Genomic DNA, 18,658 nt, shown 5'->3' with positions numbered 1-18,658 from the left:
GAGGAGCCAGCTGAGGTGGCTCGGGCATCTGTTTCGGATGCCTCCTAGGCGCCTTCCTAGGGAGGTGTTCCGGGCATGTCCAACCGGGAGGAGGCCCCGGGGAAGACCCAGGACACGCTGGAGGGACTATGTCTCTTGGCTGGCCTGGGAACACCTCGGCATTCCCCCGGAGGAGCTGGAGGAAGTGTCTGGAGAGAGGGAAGTCTGGGCATCTTTGCTTAGACTGCTGCCCCTGCGACCCGGTTCCGGATAAGTGGAGGAAAATGGATGGATGGATGGATGACTCATAGGACTAAACTGCACATAAAGTAACTGTAAAACTACATCTCAGCCAGCTACAACGGCATCAATAACAATTTATTCATGGAATATGTATTTATGTAATATGTGATAATATCAGATTAGTCTCAGGGGTGGAAACTTGTGATGTTCGGAAAGAAGTTAGTTACCAAGGTGAAAAAGTAATAAAGCAATTATTTTATTGGTTCTTGTGGTCAGTTGGCCTACTGACCAAATTCTATTACTGTAAAGTGGCATAATGTAAAAAACAGAAGAGACAGCGAGAGCGAGAGAGAGAGGGAGAGAGAGCGAGGGAAAATGAGGGCGAGGTTATAAGGTGTGTATGTCACAGTCAAAGCACAAATGTGTTTCCACAGCAGAAAGATACACCAGGCACCAAAGCCCCTCTGAAGCAGTGAGTATATAATTTTACCTTCAGTTAAACCACAAGTGGCTGTGTCTGTGCAATTTTTATAGCTCTAAACACAAATGTACAGTTTTAAGTGTTGATTGTTTTTGTGTGTGGATGTAAAAATGATTAGCTGACTTTTTAACTGACCCATTTCCAGTGATACTGATGATTTCAGTGTCACACGAATAATAACAAATTGTAGTCCTTTGATAAATGGCCCTTAACTGTGATTATACCGAACATGTGTATACAGGGGAAGCTCTGCTCGGGCTACTGCCCCTGCGACCCGATCTTGGAGGAAGTGGATGAAGATGGATGGATGGATGGATGTGTATACAACAGTTTTCTTGGTGTTAATACAGAGTGACCACTAATAAGCACTGGGTGGACAGACATACACACTGGCACTGGTTGCTGACTTGCATATAGAGTTTAACTGCCTCAGAAGACATATCCTGTATCTATGCATGTCTGTTTATGTATGTACACTATACAATGTGCATTTTTACGTGATCTCTTGTGAATGTGTTCCTATGTATTTTTTTCATTTGTTCTACCTAGACAGCACTTGTCCATCATGACCATCTCCTTCAGTTTAAGCTGTGATCGTAGGATCATAGGAAATCCATCAGAGTGCGTCACCTCAGTGTGTGTACAGTACACTCCCCCACTGAGTTCTCCTCTCTCACTTTTTCTGTCCAACCCCTCACTGTGTCATCACAGGGCTCATGGAGCTGGGAGACATAGGTAGTGGCTGTGAAGATGAAAACTGTGGCCCTGCATCAGGCTTCTCACAGGACTGCTCCAACCAAGAGTGCCAGTTGGAATCTCAGTTTGGATTGATTGAGTTAGGTGGGTATAAAACAGAAATGGTAATAAATAATAATGCATGATATTTTAGAAATGAAACATAAATAACAACTGAAGGAAATGATGGTGTCTGCACAGGAGACTTTTTCCTCTGACCTTTAAAATGAAAGGAGTAGTTCTAGTAGTAGGACAGAGTAGTTCTGTCCAGAGGAAACCAAATCTGCCCACCAGTACCTCTAAAGCTCATTAGTAGACATATTTGTTTGTTTAGCATGTAACCAATATGAAACCACATGTAGTTTTGTTGCACAGGGTGAATAGTTGTTGCCATTTTTTGACAAACAACTTAGTGTTTCACCCTGTTTGCAGTCTTTGTGTTAAGCTAATCATTTTGATTGTATTGCTTCTGACTTACTGAATTTATTGATAAAAAAATTAATGGGCAAATTTTCCAAAATGTTCATTAATTAATATATTATATTAAGTAAAGGCTTGTACTCATATACAATAGTATGTTACAAAGCAACATATCAGAACTTAAAATCCAAAACTAGAAAATATCTTCTGGACAGGTACAAGAGGAGTATCAATCTTCTTATCTAACTCTCAAAAATAAACTGCACCTTTAGTATTTCACAATCAAACTATGCAATAATCATGAATGCATTGTGCACCGTTGTGACTTAACCCTTTATCGGGCAAAGAACCACACTGGGTAACTTCTGTGGGCATCCTAGATGGTTATGAATGTTTTCAGGAAATAAGCAGTATTTCATTGAGTGCCCTAGATTTAACATTATTTCCGTGAAGTAAAATTCAAAATTTTTTATTCTTCATGTTCAGTTCTTTGCCAACACATTCTTGAAATAAATACAAAGTGATTCTGATCAAAACATATCAATATTTAATTTTCCAGTGTGTGTGACTGTGATTTACATTCCACTGATGCTCTTCGGCCTTCTTGGAAATATACTAACAATTCTGGTGGTTTGGCTCCGTCCTCACATGAGAAGCTCCACCTACCTCTACCTGAGCAGTATGGCTATCAGTGATCTGTTGATACTCCTACTTCTCCCTCTGGATCTATATAAGGTGCACGCCCCCATTCACGCACACAAAGTCCACTTTTTATTTAATGCTCATTTTTGTACTGCACTATCTGGTTTGACCAGATAGTGATGTTTTGTCTGAAGATGCTTCCTATTGAGAACAGTGGTGTGCAGCTACAATGGATTAAACAAGTCATTGTTGCCTTTCCCTCAGAATCCCTGCAGCAAAATTAAGTTTTCTTCTCTTACACTCAGGCTTCATGTCATGCACAGAGTATTTAGGCTATATGTCATTCTTCTATCATTTCCTCTGTTGAACAACAACTGAAGATCAAATGATATTTAAGTGTATCTGGTTACAGGCTATTTCCTTTATAGCTGTTATTGTGACCTCACCAAACAGTAGAGACAGTGCTGTTAACATCATTTTCAGTCAACAAGCTGTGCAGATGCATTAACATCAATGGCTTTTCCCCTTTTTGTACAAATTTTCTGTCTGCATTTTTCTTGCCCTCTAAGATGATGCCTCTATTCTAAAGTTCACCTGCCAGACCTATTTGAGTCAAAAAAGTAGAAGCGTTTGCTTGATGTATGAAGCTCAAAAACAAAAATGTCTAAGGATCAACAAAGTCATCAGAATTCAAAAATTGGTTTGTAAATTAAGAATGTGCATCTTCAAACAAGACCCATGCACACCTGATTGTGACAGTTGTGTTTCCATGAAGTGGAATGAATGTGAAAATGAAGATGTTTTCTTGATAAACCATTGTTCTGTCTCTCCCAGCTCTGGAGGCCCGCACCCTGGCCCTTAGGAGACCTTGCTTGTAAGCTTACCATGTTCCTCTCAGAATGCTGCACCTTCTGCACCATACTCCACATCACCTTCCTCTCCCTGGAGAGGTATCTGGCAGTCTGCTGGCCAATCACTGCCAAGACCATGGTTACACGGCGCAGAACTAGGGCTCTTATTGGCTGCCTCTGGCTTGGTGCAATCATCAGCGCAGCACCAGTGTTGGTCATGGTTGGAGTAGATGAAGTTGAAGGAGAGGATCTAGGGCTCAGTGGATGGAGGGAAGACATTGGCTGGACAGGCAGGGAAGGAGAACGGGGAGGATTTATGATGGGAGGACGTGAAGGAGGAAGTGGACATGTGGCCTTGATGAATGGAGGTTTGGAAGGAATAAAGTGGGATGAAAATGGAACAAAAGTATGGGGTGAAATAGTTGGGCAGTTAAAATGGTCCAAAGAGAATAGTGGGAGAAATCAAGTAATAGGAGAAATAGATGAAAGCAAACAAGGACATGGAGGAGAATTGAAAGATGGAAAGCAAGCAGATGAGGATGAAGATGAAGAAGTAGGAATAACAGACATTGACAGAACGTGGCAAAAAAAATTGAAAGAAGATGAGGAAGGAGCAAGAGAGGAAGGTGTTGATGGAAGTCAAAGCAAAAAGATTGACAGGAGAGAGTGCCGCTGCACCCATTATGCTGTCACCTCTGGTCTTCTGTCAGCCATGACGATTGTCTCCAACTTGTACTTCCTGGTACCATTCTGCATCCTGGGACTGGTCTACAGCCTGATTGGACGGACACTGTGGCTCCGTCCACAAAGCAGCCGTAAAGACCAGAGTCAGCGGCACACTGTCAAAATGCTGGGTAGGAAACACACGCTGTCTGACACACACAGCCTCGGGTACTTGATTGCTGTAACTGGCATATAGTTAATTAAATTAGCTGTCAAACATCAGTGGCTAGTGATTATTTGATGTAATTTCATTTTAAACTGCGTGAATACCTCTTCTCAAAGTGTGCATATACTATACAAACAAACCAAAGTAATAAGTGCATTTACAAAGGACTGGCAGTTTAACATATTGTTGGACTGCTTTATTTCTTATGTAACTGCTTTAGTATGTTAGTAGCTTCTGTTAGCTGCTAGTCAGGTCATACTACAATTAATTTTTGTTTCCAAAGTTAGTAAAATGCTTTTGAGTGGGTGGCACTAGCTATTTTAGTAACTGTCTAATGACTAGTTTACTGAAGACTGTTAAACTATTTTTTAAAGAGGCATTAACTAAGACTGTCTGATAAATAAAGTGAAAATGGGACAGGATGTGATGTCTTTCAGCTGTTCTTCTGGATATGTAAGCATTTAAAGCTAACCTAATATTAGCCAGCTAGTATGGTCATGATTTTACCTTTGAATTGAATTAACATGATTTTAATTTGGGAGCAATTTGAGCTTTGTGTAGCATTAGCAGTAACCAGAGTGTTCTACTGGATTGACAAATGCATTTATTATTCAGCTAACGCTAACTTCAGAATGGAGGCTGCATTTTGTACAATAGTTCATGTCATAGCTCAACACATTCTCATTCCCAGGGCATCAAATACAGACATTTTGTCAAGTACCTTTTGCGTCTCATACTAACGCTAAAGGGTGCCTTTGACATCCGTATAAGATGCTTGGGGTTTTCATTACAGAGCAGTGTTAGCCCACTTCCGTCACTACACAAAAACAATGTGGCTATGTTAAGGAAAATATCATTGCTTGGCTTAAAACACTCACTGACTGAAAAACACTTCATGGGAGGTGAACTCTGCTATCCTGTGGGAAGGTTCAGTGTTTGTTTGACCCGCCATCCACCCCTGCCACTTCCTAGCATGGACATTCTCCCTTCCCTACTACGACCTCTTGCTCTGGTTGCCAAATACTGACACCAGTGTATATTCTACTGAAAACTCTGTGCATCTCATATGTTTCCCACTTTTAGGAAACAGAACGGGAGTGCCAAAAAGCAGTAAGAAGTGGTTTAGGGTGTAAATCTCATTAGATCCTCTAGCAGCTGAAAAGAAATTAGGCATAGTAGATTTATGTCTTAATGATGCAACCTGATTTAGAAAAGCACTGGTTTGAATCTAGTTGGTAGTTATTAAGAACTTTACACAAACCTAATACAGAATTCTCATCTGTGTTTAATAGTGGAATGACTTTCATTCAGTTAGTGATGATTTTAATGTCCTCCTCCTGTGTTTTTCTCCCCACCCTGGCTCTCTGTCTCTGTATCATCTCCAGGAGTGATTGTCTTGGCGTTTGTCCTGTGCTGGCTGCCCTTTCATGTTGGTCGGACCATATTCTCTTTTTCTCTGAGCACCGCTATTGACACACAGGAAACTTACATGAACATACACTCACACTTAGGAAATGACACCCTCTCTGATAACAGAGAAGTCAACATACACACTGTTAGCAAACCCATGCACTTCACAACTCTCTCCAAGAGTGAACACACTGACACAAACAGCAGTGAAATATTCTGTGACATCTGTGCAAAGACCAGAGTCAAACTCAATACACACACTGATGCAGACACAAAAGGTGAAATTCACACTGACGGGGGCACACATTCTGGCAATATGAGCACAGACCAGATTATATCACACACTAGAGGGCAACATGCAAACACCGTTACAAGCATACCTTCTCACACATCTGCTGTGATGCTCACCGACCTATATGCTGATAGCACGCACAATGACACACGCTTCAACAATACATACACAGACCCTGATGCCCTTTTTTTCTACTACCTGTCTCAGTATTTCAATCTAGTGTCCTCTGTCCTCTTCTACCTCAGTGCTGCTGTCAATCCTTTACTGTACAACCTGATGTCTGCCAGATATAGACATGCTGTACACAGCCTCATGCACACACACTGTCACACACAGTCTCATCAAGTGCACACAACACTCACAGGGCGGCACTCCACGACCACCTTGTAAGGGCAAAATGTAATATGTGCAGAAATGGGTGCACACAGAGCATGAAAAAAGAAAGGATCGGTTAAACACACTGCAGCTTTTTTAAATAAAGCAACATCTTGGTACAGGTAAATAAAAAAGCTGGTGGTTGTTAGTGGTACTGCAAAAGCCATGGCCATGCAACATACAAACACATTCAGTTAGAGTATAATGAGATTGTATTGAGTTAAAAGAATCTAATGCATACATTGATGAGGACATTTCTGTTGTGTTCAATTAACTGATGCTTTTCTGCTGATGTTAGCAACATTACTCAGAAAACATGAATTAGTCCTGTTACACAGTCTATTACAAGACATGTCAGTGAACTTGAGAGTAACAGCAGGTTTTTGTTTTAACCCTTGCTTTTAGCACTACCCTGTTATTTATTTATTCTTGGCCCTGGACTGTGTCTTTAAAGCACAGTAGTCATTTTGACTTGTCTGACAAAAGGTCTAGCTAATAATTTTAATAATGGCTCCATTTACTGTAGCTGTACCAGTGGGGTCATTGCGTTATGCAGCCTGACAATCTGGCTTACATTTGCTATTTATGTTATTAGTTGTTCCTGTGTGCTATTGCTTGTCAAAATGTCAAGAAAAAGTTGACTCAGATGTAAAATCCAAAATGCAGTCTTTGTTTTAAGAACAAAGACTGTCAAAAATAAATTTGAGAGTTCAGCTGAAGCTAGTTAGCAATCTAATCAAAAAGGTATCATCCAAAATTGTGTTCTTTAGTACAAAATGCCCTCTTTGTGTTTCCCTGGTCAGTGTTAAGCCATAGCAAGTTAGGTTTACTGGACAAAACACCCACACAACCGCCAGGACAAACTCACTTGATTTGGCTAATTCTGACAACTGAAACCCCATGATAGCTTCTGAGCGTTGCCCTTTTCTAGTAAGTTCATATATCCTTCGTTTCTTACACTGTATTAATAGCAGAAGATGCTGTGCTTTAACACATATAGTATGTGAATATATTAGGATTAGGAAAATATAGAAAACATGAGCTAAAACTGACCATTTGTATAAACATGCAACATTGCAGTTATTTCAGCTCAGTGAAAATATTTGAACTTAATATTTTTTACAGTGGGGCTAAGAAAACTCTGAAGAGCTGTGTATTTTAAATGTGGAACCTTCCACAATATGTATATTTATACACAATAACAGTGGCTTGCTCAAAATATGCATGCACACTCACAGATGCACATGCACGTACACACACAGACAAACAGAACAGGGCTATCATTTTGATTCATGTAGTTTCATACAGGCTGATGTGTTCTGATGTAATATATATTGTATTATGTGTACTGTGGTGTCAGATAATGATATAAATTATAAATGCCTTTATCTGATTCACAGTTGAGGTTTTATCACATCTGTGAAGGAGGCTGTGTTTTCACCCCTGTTAGTCAGCAGGACACAGTGAACAATAGATTTCCTGGAGTGTGGTGGACACACTGGCCTCAAGCTACAGGACGATTGATTTGATTGTGCTGGTGATCCAGGTCATTTTTGCCATAAAATTAGGTCTTTTTTTTTTTAAGAAATACGTATGGTATATTTGAAATAGACTCCAAATCATATGAGTATAAAAATGATTTTTTTTTAATCTGTAGGTTACTCAGACTGTACAATATAAATAAATATCTCCTTTGTTTTTGATATTATGGTTGTAATGTCTCACATTTTGTTTCGTTGGCAGTGGAGCTCACATTATAGTTACTATATGACTGTTATTACCTCACACTTTGTAACATGCCGTTAACATAACTGGAGGACCTACCATATTTGTGTAATGCTTAGAGTCTTTTCAACATGAAATCATTCTGTAAAACTGTTTTCTGTACAATCTTTGGTTATATTTATTTACTGCTGCAGGAATAAACAACTTACAGTAGTGAGATAAGACTCAGTATCTTGTACAGAAATCAGAGAGCAAAACATTTCATCCTGGAAAATGAATTCCCGTGTCTGGTCATATGTGATTCAGGTGAGCTTCACCTAAAAAGTTGTAATGTCATTGCTCTTAAGTGCAAACCTAACCCCATCCTAACACCAGTTCAGGGGCAGGGGTAGTATGGGGTGGCTCAGCAGATATAAAAGTAAATGAAAATAAAAATTGTGGCTCAAATTGCTCAGTGGCCAACAGGAAGACTGGCTGTGAGGCAGCTGAGAGAGTTCACCACCACGCTGTAACTCTCTAGCCATGCAGGCCCGGTTCCACCCTGGCCTCTCTGCTCTCCTTAAACTCCTCTTGGACCCATCACCCCCTTGTTATATTTACCATCTTCAAAACCTGATTGGAGGTGACACAGCAGCGCAGTAGTTAGTGCTGTTGCCTCACAGCAAGAAGGTTCTGGAGTGAGAGCCTGGGCCAACCCGGGGCCTTTCTGTGTGGAGTTTGCATGTTCTCTCTGTTCCTGCATGGGTTCTCTCAGGGTACTCCGCTTCCTTCCACAGTTCAAAGACATGCAGCTTAGGTTGACTGGCGACTCTAAATTGCCCATACGAGTGAGTGTGAGTGTGTGTGGTTGTTTGTCTACATGTCAGCCCTGTGATAGACTGGTGACCTGTTCAGGGTGCACTCCGCTTCTTGGCCAATGTCAGCTGGGATTGGCTGCAGCCCCTCTGCGACCCTATTGAGGAATAAGTGGTATAGATGATAGATGGAAAACCTGATGACCCAAACAGTACATTTTTCTCCTACATAGCTATCTGTATACAGTGCAGTGCTAATCAAAACCAGCATTACTTCCAAAGTGGGGCAGAGATCATACCATGTTACCTTGTGGGATTACAGGTTACCTTTAAACGGGACTAACTACCCCTATCTGCAATGCAGGAACAACATCGCTGTCCCTTTTTTGGTTTTCATATCTTTGTGATTGTATTGCATCTTGTTTCTCATTTTGTGGCTTATTAGTAGTCCCTAGTTTGATGAGCTTGCTAGGTAGCTAAAGGTGATCAAATCTGTTAGTAAAAGTGGTCATTTTAGACAATAAAATCAAAAATGACCAGCTGGAAATGACAAATCTACTTTTGTTTACCTGTTGTCTGGATCTAAAATCTGACAATTACAAAAAATCTCTATAAACAGCATTTTGCACAGCAACATTGACCAAGAGATGTTGGGCTGTAAAACCTGTACATTTACTCCTATAGGGAAGTAAAGTTGTTTCTGGTAAACTGGCTCTCCCACATATCACAGACACATTGAGCTGAGCAACTGCTGGACTAGTAAATCATTAAACTCCATGTAATGTTTTATAGCTCTTTTTCAACTTTAATAGCTTTAATAGCATCCTATAGAAAGCCTCAAACCCTCCTTTGCCATGAAATCATTGGCCTGTTTGAAGGCAAGAGCACGTTCTGTTACGGCAACATATATTAAAATTAAAGTCTTTCACATGCTTATTGGAAATGAACATATTTCTTTCCTCAAAAGTTGTCAGTTTGATAGCAGATATTCAGCAGCAAGAACATCAACAAGAGAGATTTTTCTTCCCAGCCTGCCCAGTAAAGTAACATGTTGCGAAACAAGTATTCATGCAATACTGGAGTTTTTGTTCTTTTGACCATCCCCCACTGCTGTGAAACGAACTACCTCTAAGAATCCAGTATTTGTAACTCTGCAGTACAGATCAGAGGGTACAGTAGGTGTTTTTTTCTTCCATCTTAAGGTTCTTAAAGTTTATGAGAAATGATCTATTACAGGATTTACTGTTTTTATATGTCTACTTTGTTTTTGCCATTAGTCTTTTTTGAGGACAAATCCAGAGACAAGCAGAGCAACATTTTATTAGGTTTCTTAAATTGACTGGTGCTGGCTACCACTCCCCAGTAAACATGAACTTTGATCATGTATTAACTCTCACATAGTTATATTAGCTAACTGAAACAAATCACACTGAGACAAAATACTTATTGCAGCCTCTTTTGCAAGAGTTCTGTACTGCGTATGGTGTGTATTCCTCATAATTTCTCAGTGCACTACACCCTTCTCTGTATCTTAGCCAGTATAAGTTAAGTGTACAGTGTTTAATTTAATGAATATACTTGGACTTTAATGACTCGTCTGCAGTGACTCAGCATGGGCAAGGTCAGATTTGCTGTTTTACCCCCTCAGACTGCAAAGGTGAGAGAGATCAACAACACAGTGGATATCCCAGATTTTGACATGATGGAATAAACGTTCTCAAATGTAAGATTCAACACCTAACTTTAAAACTGAAGATGAGGGTGAGTTGACATGAAGGTGCCTTATGTTGATTGTTGACTGGGTGGAGTAATGTATATTTATGATACAATGCTACTCCATTTGTGTCTAAAGCAAATGTTTCACAGTAGAAATGTTGTTTTCAAAGATGCCTTGACTTTTCTTGCAATTTCTTTTTATATTTTTTTCATTGTTAGTTTCTAGAAACAATATTCAGGAAAGTGCAATGACAACACCACCACAAATGATCAGTGCTGATTCAGCACCTCTTTGACAGTCTTGACAAAAACTTAATGTGTTAAGTTTAATAAAGGCAGGATACTTGACCAGATTATTCTATTTAATTATGTGTTTTCTAATAGTAAAAGCAACTGTGCAACTGCGAGGCTGATGCTTTAACACATTATAGTCCTATGACAACATGTGGTTAATGTTAGGTTGTGCTGTTGCTGAAAGGTATATGCAGTAGTGCATTACCAAATACATCATGCAGTTTTGTAATGTGCCAGCCAAATTATTTCCTGGCAATAGATATCTAAACCTCTTCCATTTACAAGATGGAATGAATTATTTCTACTAAATCTTCAAATTGGAAACTGCATAATTGACTGTGAAGTAAAAGCAAAATGTCTGCTCATTATACCAGCCATGATGACCTTGCTTAAGGAGAAGCTGTGGGTAACTCTGGAGGATTTGAGGGAGCAGGAATTCAAGCAGTTGAAATGGTTCCTCCATCAGGCGGACATCATGCACACAATCCTACCACATCTTGAAGTCTCATCAGCCATCCCTGCGGCCCAGCTGGAGAAGGCAGACAGACAGGACATCGTTGATCAGATGATACAGATCTATAGCCCTTATGGAGCTCTGGAGGTGACCAGAAAGATTTTAATAAAGATCAACAGAAATGATCTTGTGCAGCTCTTACCAGTCACCTCAGAACCTAAAGGTAGATTCTGGGAAGGTAAAGTTATAAGATTTGCAATAACTGTCGACCGCTTGTATTGAAGCTCATGTGACCTTCCTGTCTATCTTTCTCTTTATTGCAGTGGATATTAGTGATGTGGGGACTAGTCAAACTGAAGGTAAAGCTTTTATAAACTGGTGCTGCTGAGTTGATTTTCTTGTCATCACTGTCCATTTAATACATGTATTAAAATGATTAGGGGTTTATTTCAGTCTGTTTTACTAGATAATAGGGTGAGGGCAGCCCTTTTCTCTGTGTTGATATATTTTTAAAATTCCTCAAAAATAAGTGAATGACAAGGATTGGGGAGGGGTTTGAATCAGTGTCAAAGAAGAAACAGTCATCTAATTTCCAAGGTATATTCAAAATTAATAATAGGTTAATATGTATGGGGTAATATAGTCTATGTTTCTAGTTCATATTTTCAATTAATATATAAAGTACCTCAATAACAACTGTGTGGATTACCAAGACATCCAAGGTCCTCAGAGGATGATTCCGACTTTTCTTCTACTCTTTCATATATCCTGTGAAATACCTTAACATTTTCTATATGGTTTGGCACAAATTGTATTGTAAGTTTGGAAAAGTGTGTCCAAACATTTGACTGGTGGAGTGTCCGAATAACTTTGGAGATCCTCTGGCTTTTCCTCTAATTTCCCCAGAAGGTGGATTTTTTTTCAGTAGAAATGCAACTATTGGATGGATTAACATGAAATTTGGTACAAATCATGTCTCCAGGATAAACTGTAACCATGTTGGTGACCTACATTACACCTTTGCCAATCAGCTAATGTTAGCATGCTAACATGCTAAACTAAGAGTCTGATAATAGTAAACATGCATCTGCTTGTCATTAGAGTGTTAGCAGCAACTCAAAACACCTCTGTGCCTAAGTACAGTCTCCAGAGCTGTTACCATGGCTGTAGACTCTTAGTCATGTTGTAAGTTTCTAACACAGCTCGGCAGGTGTACAGAGATGTGAGATTAAGAAGGGTTGAATACACTTTTTGTCTTTAACCAAGCACAAGGGGAGCCCATGGAAAAGTGTGCATTGTTATTCTTATCTGTATGATTTGTTGATTCTCACTCCTCTTCATGACTTTAAGCTTTTTGAGCTACCTTTCAAAGCAGTTGGAAACACTTTTGCTTGTAGACATGGCTGGGCGACATGCTGCATACACAACCTTTTGGCATAGACTTTGGTCTCTAGGAACTGGGTTTAATCACACTTGAAACAAGGATTCTCCAGTTTTTTCTTACGATTTTCAGTGAAAAACATTACACCACCTTATTAAGAAAGTTGAAGTTTGTTTTGCAACAAAGGGCTTTTTGTGTTTGAAATGGTCTTTATTTTAATAAGATTATCACCTGTCTGCTCTCTCTTGTGTTACTGTGTTCTACACAGATTTGCTGGTGCCAGTACCGAAGCCTCCACAGCCAATCGCATCATACCAGCGAACACTCCAATCTAATCTTCAGAACTGTTTTATGTGTATAAAAGAAGGAATGTCAGATATGGAGGATAAGAAACTTCTGGATGAAGTCTACACAGAGCTCTACATCACAGATGGAGGCGACATGCAAATTAACAGGCAACATGAAGTCAGGCAGCTTGAGGAGGCATCAAAGAAGCGAGTTAGAACAGAGACAGCAATCAAACCCAGTGAAATCTTCAAACACCCTTCAGGGAAATACAGACCCATAAGGACAGTGCTAACCAACGGGATCGCAGGAATTGGGAAAACATTTCTTGTGCACAAGTTCATCCTAGACTGGGCTGAAGGAAGAACCAATCATGATCTGCATCTTGTGTTCCCCTTCACCTTCCGCCAGCTGAATTTACTGAGGGGTAAAAAGTTTTGTCTTGCCAAGCTCATTCACAAATGCATCAAGGAAACCAAAGACATCCAAGAGGAGACTCTTAATTACATTTTCACAGTGCTACAGATGTCAGGAAACACCAACTACGATAAGAGTAAATTTAAACTTCTGTTTGTGTTCGATGGACTAGATGAGAACCGTCTTCAACTAGACTTCACCGCCAAAGAAAAAAAGGCTACTGATGTGACAAAATCGAGGGGGGTAGAAGGACTAATAATGAGCCTCATTAATGGGACTATGCTTCCCTCTGCTCGTCTCTGGATAACCACACGACCTGCAGCAGCCAATCAGATCTCTCTAGACTTTGTCGACATGGTATCAGAGGTGAGAGGATTCACTGACCCACAGAAGTACGAGTACTTCACCAAGAGATTTAGTCATGATGAGCATACTGCCAGAATCATTTCCCACATTAAGGCATCACAAAGTCTTCACATCATGTGCCACATCCCAGTCTTCTGTTGGATCACGGCTGTGGTGCTGGAAGATGTGCTGAAAACCAGTGATCGAGCAGAGCTGCCCAAGAACCTGACTGAGATGTACACAGAATTCCTGGCTTTTCAGATGAGACAGGCAAAAGAGAAGTATGGTGCAAAAAAGAGCATTCGGTACATCCAGTCACTCGCAAAACTGGCTTTCAACCAGCTGGAGAAGGGAAACCTAATTTTTTATGAGAAAGACCTAAAAGACAGTGGAATTGATCTTGAAGAAGCTTCTCTGTACTCTGGGGTGTTCACACAGATCTTTAAAAAAGAGTGCTTGAGGAAGAAGGACAAGGATAAGGGAAGGATGTTCAGTTTTGTCCATCTGACCATTCAGGAGTTTCTGGCTGCTTTTTATGTGGAGCTTTCGCTTATGAACAGCAACAAGAATGTGATGGTTCAGTCGCAACCAAAGTCTGAAAGTCTGGGGAGGCTTTTCTCCAAAATATCTGAAACAGAGGTCCACAGAATTGCTATTGACAAGGCCTTATATAATCAAGAGGGACACTTGGACTTGTTCCTTCGTTTCCTGTTGGGCCTGTCATTGCAGACCAATAAAGAGCTTCTGGCAGACTTATTTAAACAGAAAACAACAAGCTCCTGCAGCAATCAGGAAACAATCCAGTACATCAAAATGAAGCTCAAAGAATGTTTGTATTCAGAAAGAGGCATCAACCTGTTACACTGTTTGAACGAGCTGAATGATCATTCTGTAGAGGAAGAAGTACAACAGTACTTGAGTTCTGGAAGTATTTCTAAAAAATATCTGTCTCCCGCTCAGTGGTCAGCTCTGGTCTTCATCTTACTCTCATCGGAAAGAGATCATGATGTGTTTGACCTGAAGAAATGCCATGGCTCGGAGGAAGGTTTTCACAGACTGCTGCCAGTGTTTCAGGCCTCTGTTACATACCTGTAGGTAGATGTATTACAAGATTTATTGTTAGATTTATTACAATGATAATATCAAATGTTGCATTTTATGGAAAAAAAATGAAAGTTTGTTCAAAAGTCTTGTCCTCCTCTTTTCATTTTTATCAGGCTGAGTGGCTGTGATCTGCATGAAGGAAGCTTTGAAGTTCTGGCCTCAGTTCTCAGCTCCAAACAATCTAATCTGAGAGAACTGGACTTGAGCAACAACAACCCTGATGATGAAGGAGTGATAAAGCTCTGTGAAGGACTGGAAAATCCTCACTGCAAACTGGAATCACTCAAGTCAGCTCATTTTATTTCACTGTGGTTTCAAAAAAAAAGAAAAAGAATCTAATGTTGCCATGACTGACTTCCTTGCATTTTATTCAGTCTGTTTGCTGCTTTTGTATTTGTTGTGGCGAGCCCATATTAGGGCTGTAAGGGTGCAAACAAATCACAGTTCGGTTCATTTTTGGTACAGCACGAGAAAATGCATGTCATAAAATTGCTTGTGTCGGTTATTATAAACTTTTTATACAAGAATAAAATAGAATAAAAAATACAATGCTGCTGCAGACTACTACTAATAGGGGTTCCAATAACAAGGGAAAGGCTGTTGAAACAATGAAGGAGGCAGCGTTTCTGCTACGCTCGTTTTTCCCTTGTAGCAGTGATTTTTCGCATTGACATGGTGCCTTTTCAAATTAGTTAACAAGTTTGACATGTTGCTAAAACCATACCGGACCACCACTGCACAGTTTACCATATTAAGGTAATTTGAGTGTGTGTTATTGTGCCCTTGTCCACCACTTAATATGTTCGTAAGGGAATGCAGATTTGAATAAAACTTTCCGCACGCAAAAGCCTACTGCTAAAGATCCCCATGTATTTGGAAAACTCTTTGTTTTCATCACCTTTTTTAGGCTGAGGGACTGTAACCTCTCAGAGAGAAGCTGTGAAGCTCTGGCATCAGTTCTCAGCTCCGGGTCCTCTAAACTGCAAGAGATGGACCTGAGTAACAACAACATACAGGATACCGGAGCAAAGCTGCTCTCTGCTGGACTTGAGAGTCAGTACTGCAAACTGGAATCTCTCAGGTCAGAGTCCAATGCTGTGAGCACTATAACGAAGAATGGTTAATTTAAGAAAACAATTAAGTTCAGAAGGATTCACACTAATTTGTAATTTGTTCTAATTAACCTGAACTAACCTACTTAACCCAACTGTAGAATGATATGTTCATTAATTCTGTTCATAATGGAATAATTTATTGCAGGACTATTGTACAAGACTGAATTTGTTATAGCCAGGTCTACCTAACAGACTGCCATCTGAGTATATTTACTATTTCTCTGTTTTCATTTTGGAACAGCAGTTGGATTTATAATAAAATATAACAAATCTACCACAAACACATTCAGCCCCACTGTTGTGTGATAGTAGCAACATGGATAGATATTTTAAGATCTGGTAAAATACAGCAAAAAATACATTTCAAAGCACATTAGATTTTTTCCCATTTGGATCAACTGACCCTTTAATATCATAGTGAGCTACAGCACCACAGCAAAGCAGAAACAGATTCATGCCATCATTTTTAATAATAGTTTTAACTTATCAGAAATGGCAATGTCCAATTTTCATCTATTTCCATGTTCTTTAAGGCTGAATGTGTGCAACCTGTCATGGCTGAGCTGTGAAGGACTGGCCTCAGTTCTCAGCTTACAGTCATCTTGTCTGAAAGAGCTGGACCTGAGTAATAATGACCTGCAGGATTCAGGAGTTAAGATACTCTCCACTGGACTGGAGAGTCCACATTGTAGACTGGAAACCCTCAGGTTAGAATTTTTGAATTCATAAATGGTAAAAAATTGTGGTGAAAATGGGCAAAAACAAAATCATAACCGTGTGTGCGGGTGTGTAGGCTGTCAGGTTGTCTGGTCACAGAGGAAGGCTGTTCTTTTCTGGCCTCAGCTCTGAGCTCCAACCCGTCCTATCTAAGAGAGCTGGACCTGAGCTACAATCATCCAGGAGACTTGGGAGTGATGGTCCTGTCTGCTGGACTGAAAGATCCACAGTGGAGACTGGACACTCTCAGGTATGGAAAGCCAACAGCTGGGGCAGCTGACAGATCACACATATGGTCTGTAAGTCCTTCATTGATAAAGTAATAAATTGTTTCAATCCTATCTTTTTCAAGGGTTGAACCTGGTGGAGAGTGCTGGCTGAAATCTGGTCTGAAGAAGTGTAGGTTTCTTTTTAGTTGTATAGATCACATTTAAGTCTCCTGAAAGTTCATGAATGATATGTTCATAGGTCATACATAAACAGTAAAAAGCAGTGGTGGGAAGTAACTGCTTACTGCTTACTCTGTACTTTGAGTATTTAGATTTTTTGCTACTTCATATTTTGACCTTATTGCATTTTAGAGACAAATGTTGTACTTTTACTCCACTAGATTTATTTTCTAACTTTAGTTACTAGCTACTTTTCAGAACCAGATTAATACAAAAATTACAGAGTAATTATAAGACTTCACTGAGCTCTGGTGGAAAATTAACAAGCTACCCAGCAGTATGCAAAGTACTTCAAATTATAAACCTATACCTGTACTTCCACCACTGGTAACAGAAAACAGCTGCTTGTATGCTGACTGGTTCTCTCTGTCAGATGCCTGTGAACTCACACTGGACCCAAACACAGCACACAGAGTCCTCATCCTGTCTGACGGAAACAGAAGAGTGACACGAGGGAGCGAGGAGCAGCCATATCCAGTTCATTCTGAGAGATTTGATGGCTGTTATCAGGTGCTGTGTAAAAAGGGTCTGACCGGTCGTTGTTACTGGGAAGTGGAGTGGGATGGAAGGATTCTGGTTGCAGTGACTTACAGAGGAATCAGCAGAAGCGGAGAAGGTGCTGACTGCTGTCTTGGACAGAATGAAAAGTCCTGGATTTTGGAGTGCCATAATGATGGCTACGGTATTTTGCATAACAACACTGGACTTACCCCGTGGTACCACCCTACTGATTCCACCAGAATAGCAGTGTATCTGGACTGGCCTGCTGGTACTCTGTCTTTCTACAGGGTCTCCTCTGACACACCAACTGACACACTGACTCACCTACACACCTTCTACTCAAGGTTCACCGAACCCCTCTATCCTGGCTTCTGGATTGGATTAGAGTGCTCACTATCCCTGTAGAGGAAATGACTACACAAGAACACCGACATGGCTGGTGAATAGTAGTCTGATGAAGAATGGTGTAGGTCCGGAGGTAACAGTTCCGTGTGCGCAGTGATAGTCCAGATAAAAGGGGTGAAGGCAATAAAGGGCAAGGCTTAGTTGGAGCAGGAACAAAACAAAGCAGGTTAACAACAAGACAGGTATCAAACAGGGAGACTGTTTGATACCTCCAGCAGAGCAGAGCAGAGGGTGAAAGCAGAGCGAGAGAGCAGAAGGTCTCAGGAGTCTGACAGGTTGTTTCTAGAACGACAAAAACAAAAAGCTCAGAGGATCAGGGAAAACAACATGATGGTTCGCCGCATCAATGAGACCATCGTGGAGGAAAAATTAAGGCATGAGGAACAGCTTAAAGTGGAGGAATATGAGGCTGAGCTGAAGAATATAGCACAGACTGCTGAGAGAACGAAGCAGCTCCAGCAGTACACTCAGGACGAAATTAATATTACTTAACAGTGAATATAATTGCTTTTGGAAGTTTGTATGTATTTTCTTTTCATGACAAAGCAACAGTACACAATAAAAATCCTTTACTTGGATCAAAACACTTCCCTGTTTTATGATTTTCAAGTGGTTTGCAGCCATATTCATTATGTTACA

At 40.3% G+C, this 18,658-nt stretch overlaps 2 protein-coding genes across 2 annotated transcripts; both read left to right on the top strand.

The window, feature by feature from the left end:
- The first annotated feature begins 932 nt into the window (after positions 1-932).
- LOC109967530 (growth hormone secretagogue receptor type 1-like) lies at positions 933-9,008 on the top strand. The gene is made up of 8 exons (XM_020613171.1): positions 933-1,020; positions 1,415-1,543; positions 2,418-2,593; positions 3,335-3,586; positions 3,974-4,205; positions 5,626-5,735; positions 6,138-6,242; positions 8,937-9,008. The coding sequence occupies exons 1-8, from the start codon at positions 933-935 to the stop codon at positions 9,006-9,008; spliced, it is 1,164 nt and encodes a 387-aa protein (XP_020468827.1).
- Positions 9,009-10,489: 1,481 nt separating this feature from the next.
- On the top strand, positions 10,490-18,564 carry LOC109967529 (NACHT, LRR and PYD domains-containing protein 12-like). Its single transcript, XM_020613170.1, has 10 exons — positions 10,490-10,597; positions 11,221-11,523; positions 11,624-11,659; positions 12,950-14,819; positions 14,946-15,119; positions 15,740-15,913; positions 16,481-16,654; positions 16,741-16,914; positions 17,017-17,063; positions 17,487-18,564. Exons 2-10 carry the CDS (start codon positions 11,223-11,225, stop codon positions 18,017-18,019), a joined length of 3,483 nt encoding a protein of 1,160 aa, XP_020468826.1. The 5' UTR covers positions 10,490-10,597; positions 11,221-11,222; the 3' UTR covers positions 18,020-18,564.
- Positions 18,565-18,658: the final 94 nt, after the last annotated feature.

The sequence above is a fragment of the Monopterus albus genome, unplaced genomic scaffold (assembly GCF_001952655.1).
Source record: "Monopterus albus unplaced genomic scaffold, M_albus_1.0 scaffold131.1, whole genome shotgun sequence".
Taxonomy (NCBI): Eukaryota; Metazoa; Chordata; class Actinopteri; order Synbranchiformes; family Synbranchidae; genus Monopterus; species Monopterus albus.
Note: the sequence above shows the minus strand (reverse complement) of the source record. Positions and strands in the feature narration are given on the sequence as shown.

Coding starts and splice junctions, on each gene's coding strand:
- LOC109967530 (XM_020613171.1), top strand. CDS start 933: ATGTGTATACAGGGGAAGCTCTGCTCGGGCTACTGCCCCTGCGACCCG. Junction 1,021..1,414: donor AGATGGATGGATGGATGGAT/GTGTATACAACA, acceptor GTGTCATCACAG/GGCTCATGGAGCTGGGAGAC. Junction 4,206..5,625: donor GCACACTGTCAAAATGCTGG/GTAGGAAACACA, acceptor TATCATCTCCAG/GAGTGATTGTCTTGGCGTTT.
- LOC109967529 (XM_020613170.1), top strand. CDS start 11,223: ATGATGACCTTGCTTAAGGAGAAGCTGTGGGTAACTCTGGAGGATTTG. Junction 15,120..15,739: donor TGCAAACTGGAATCACTCAA/GTCAGCTCATTT, acceptor CACCTTTTTTAG/GCTGAGGGACTGTAACCTCT. Junction 16,915..17,016: donor TGGAGACTGGACACTCTCAG/GTATGGAAAGCC, acceptor ATCTTTTTCAAG/GGTTGAACCTGGTGGAGAGT.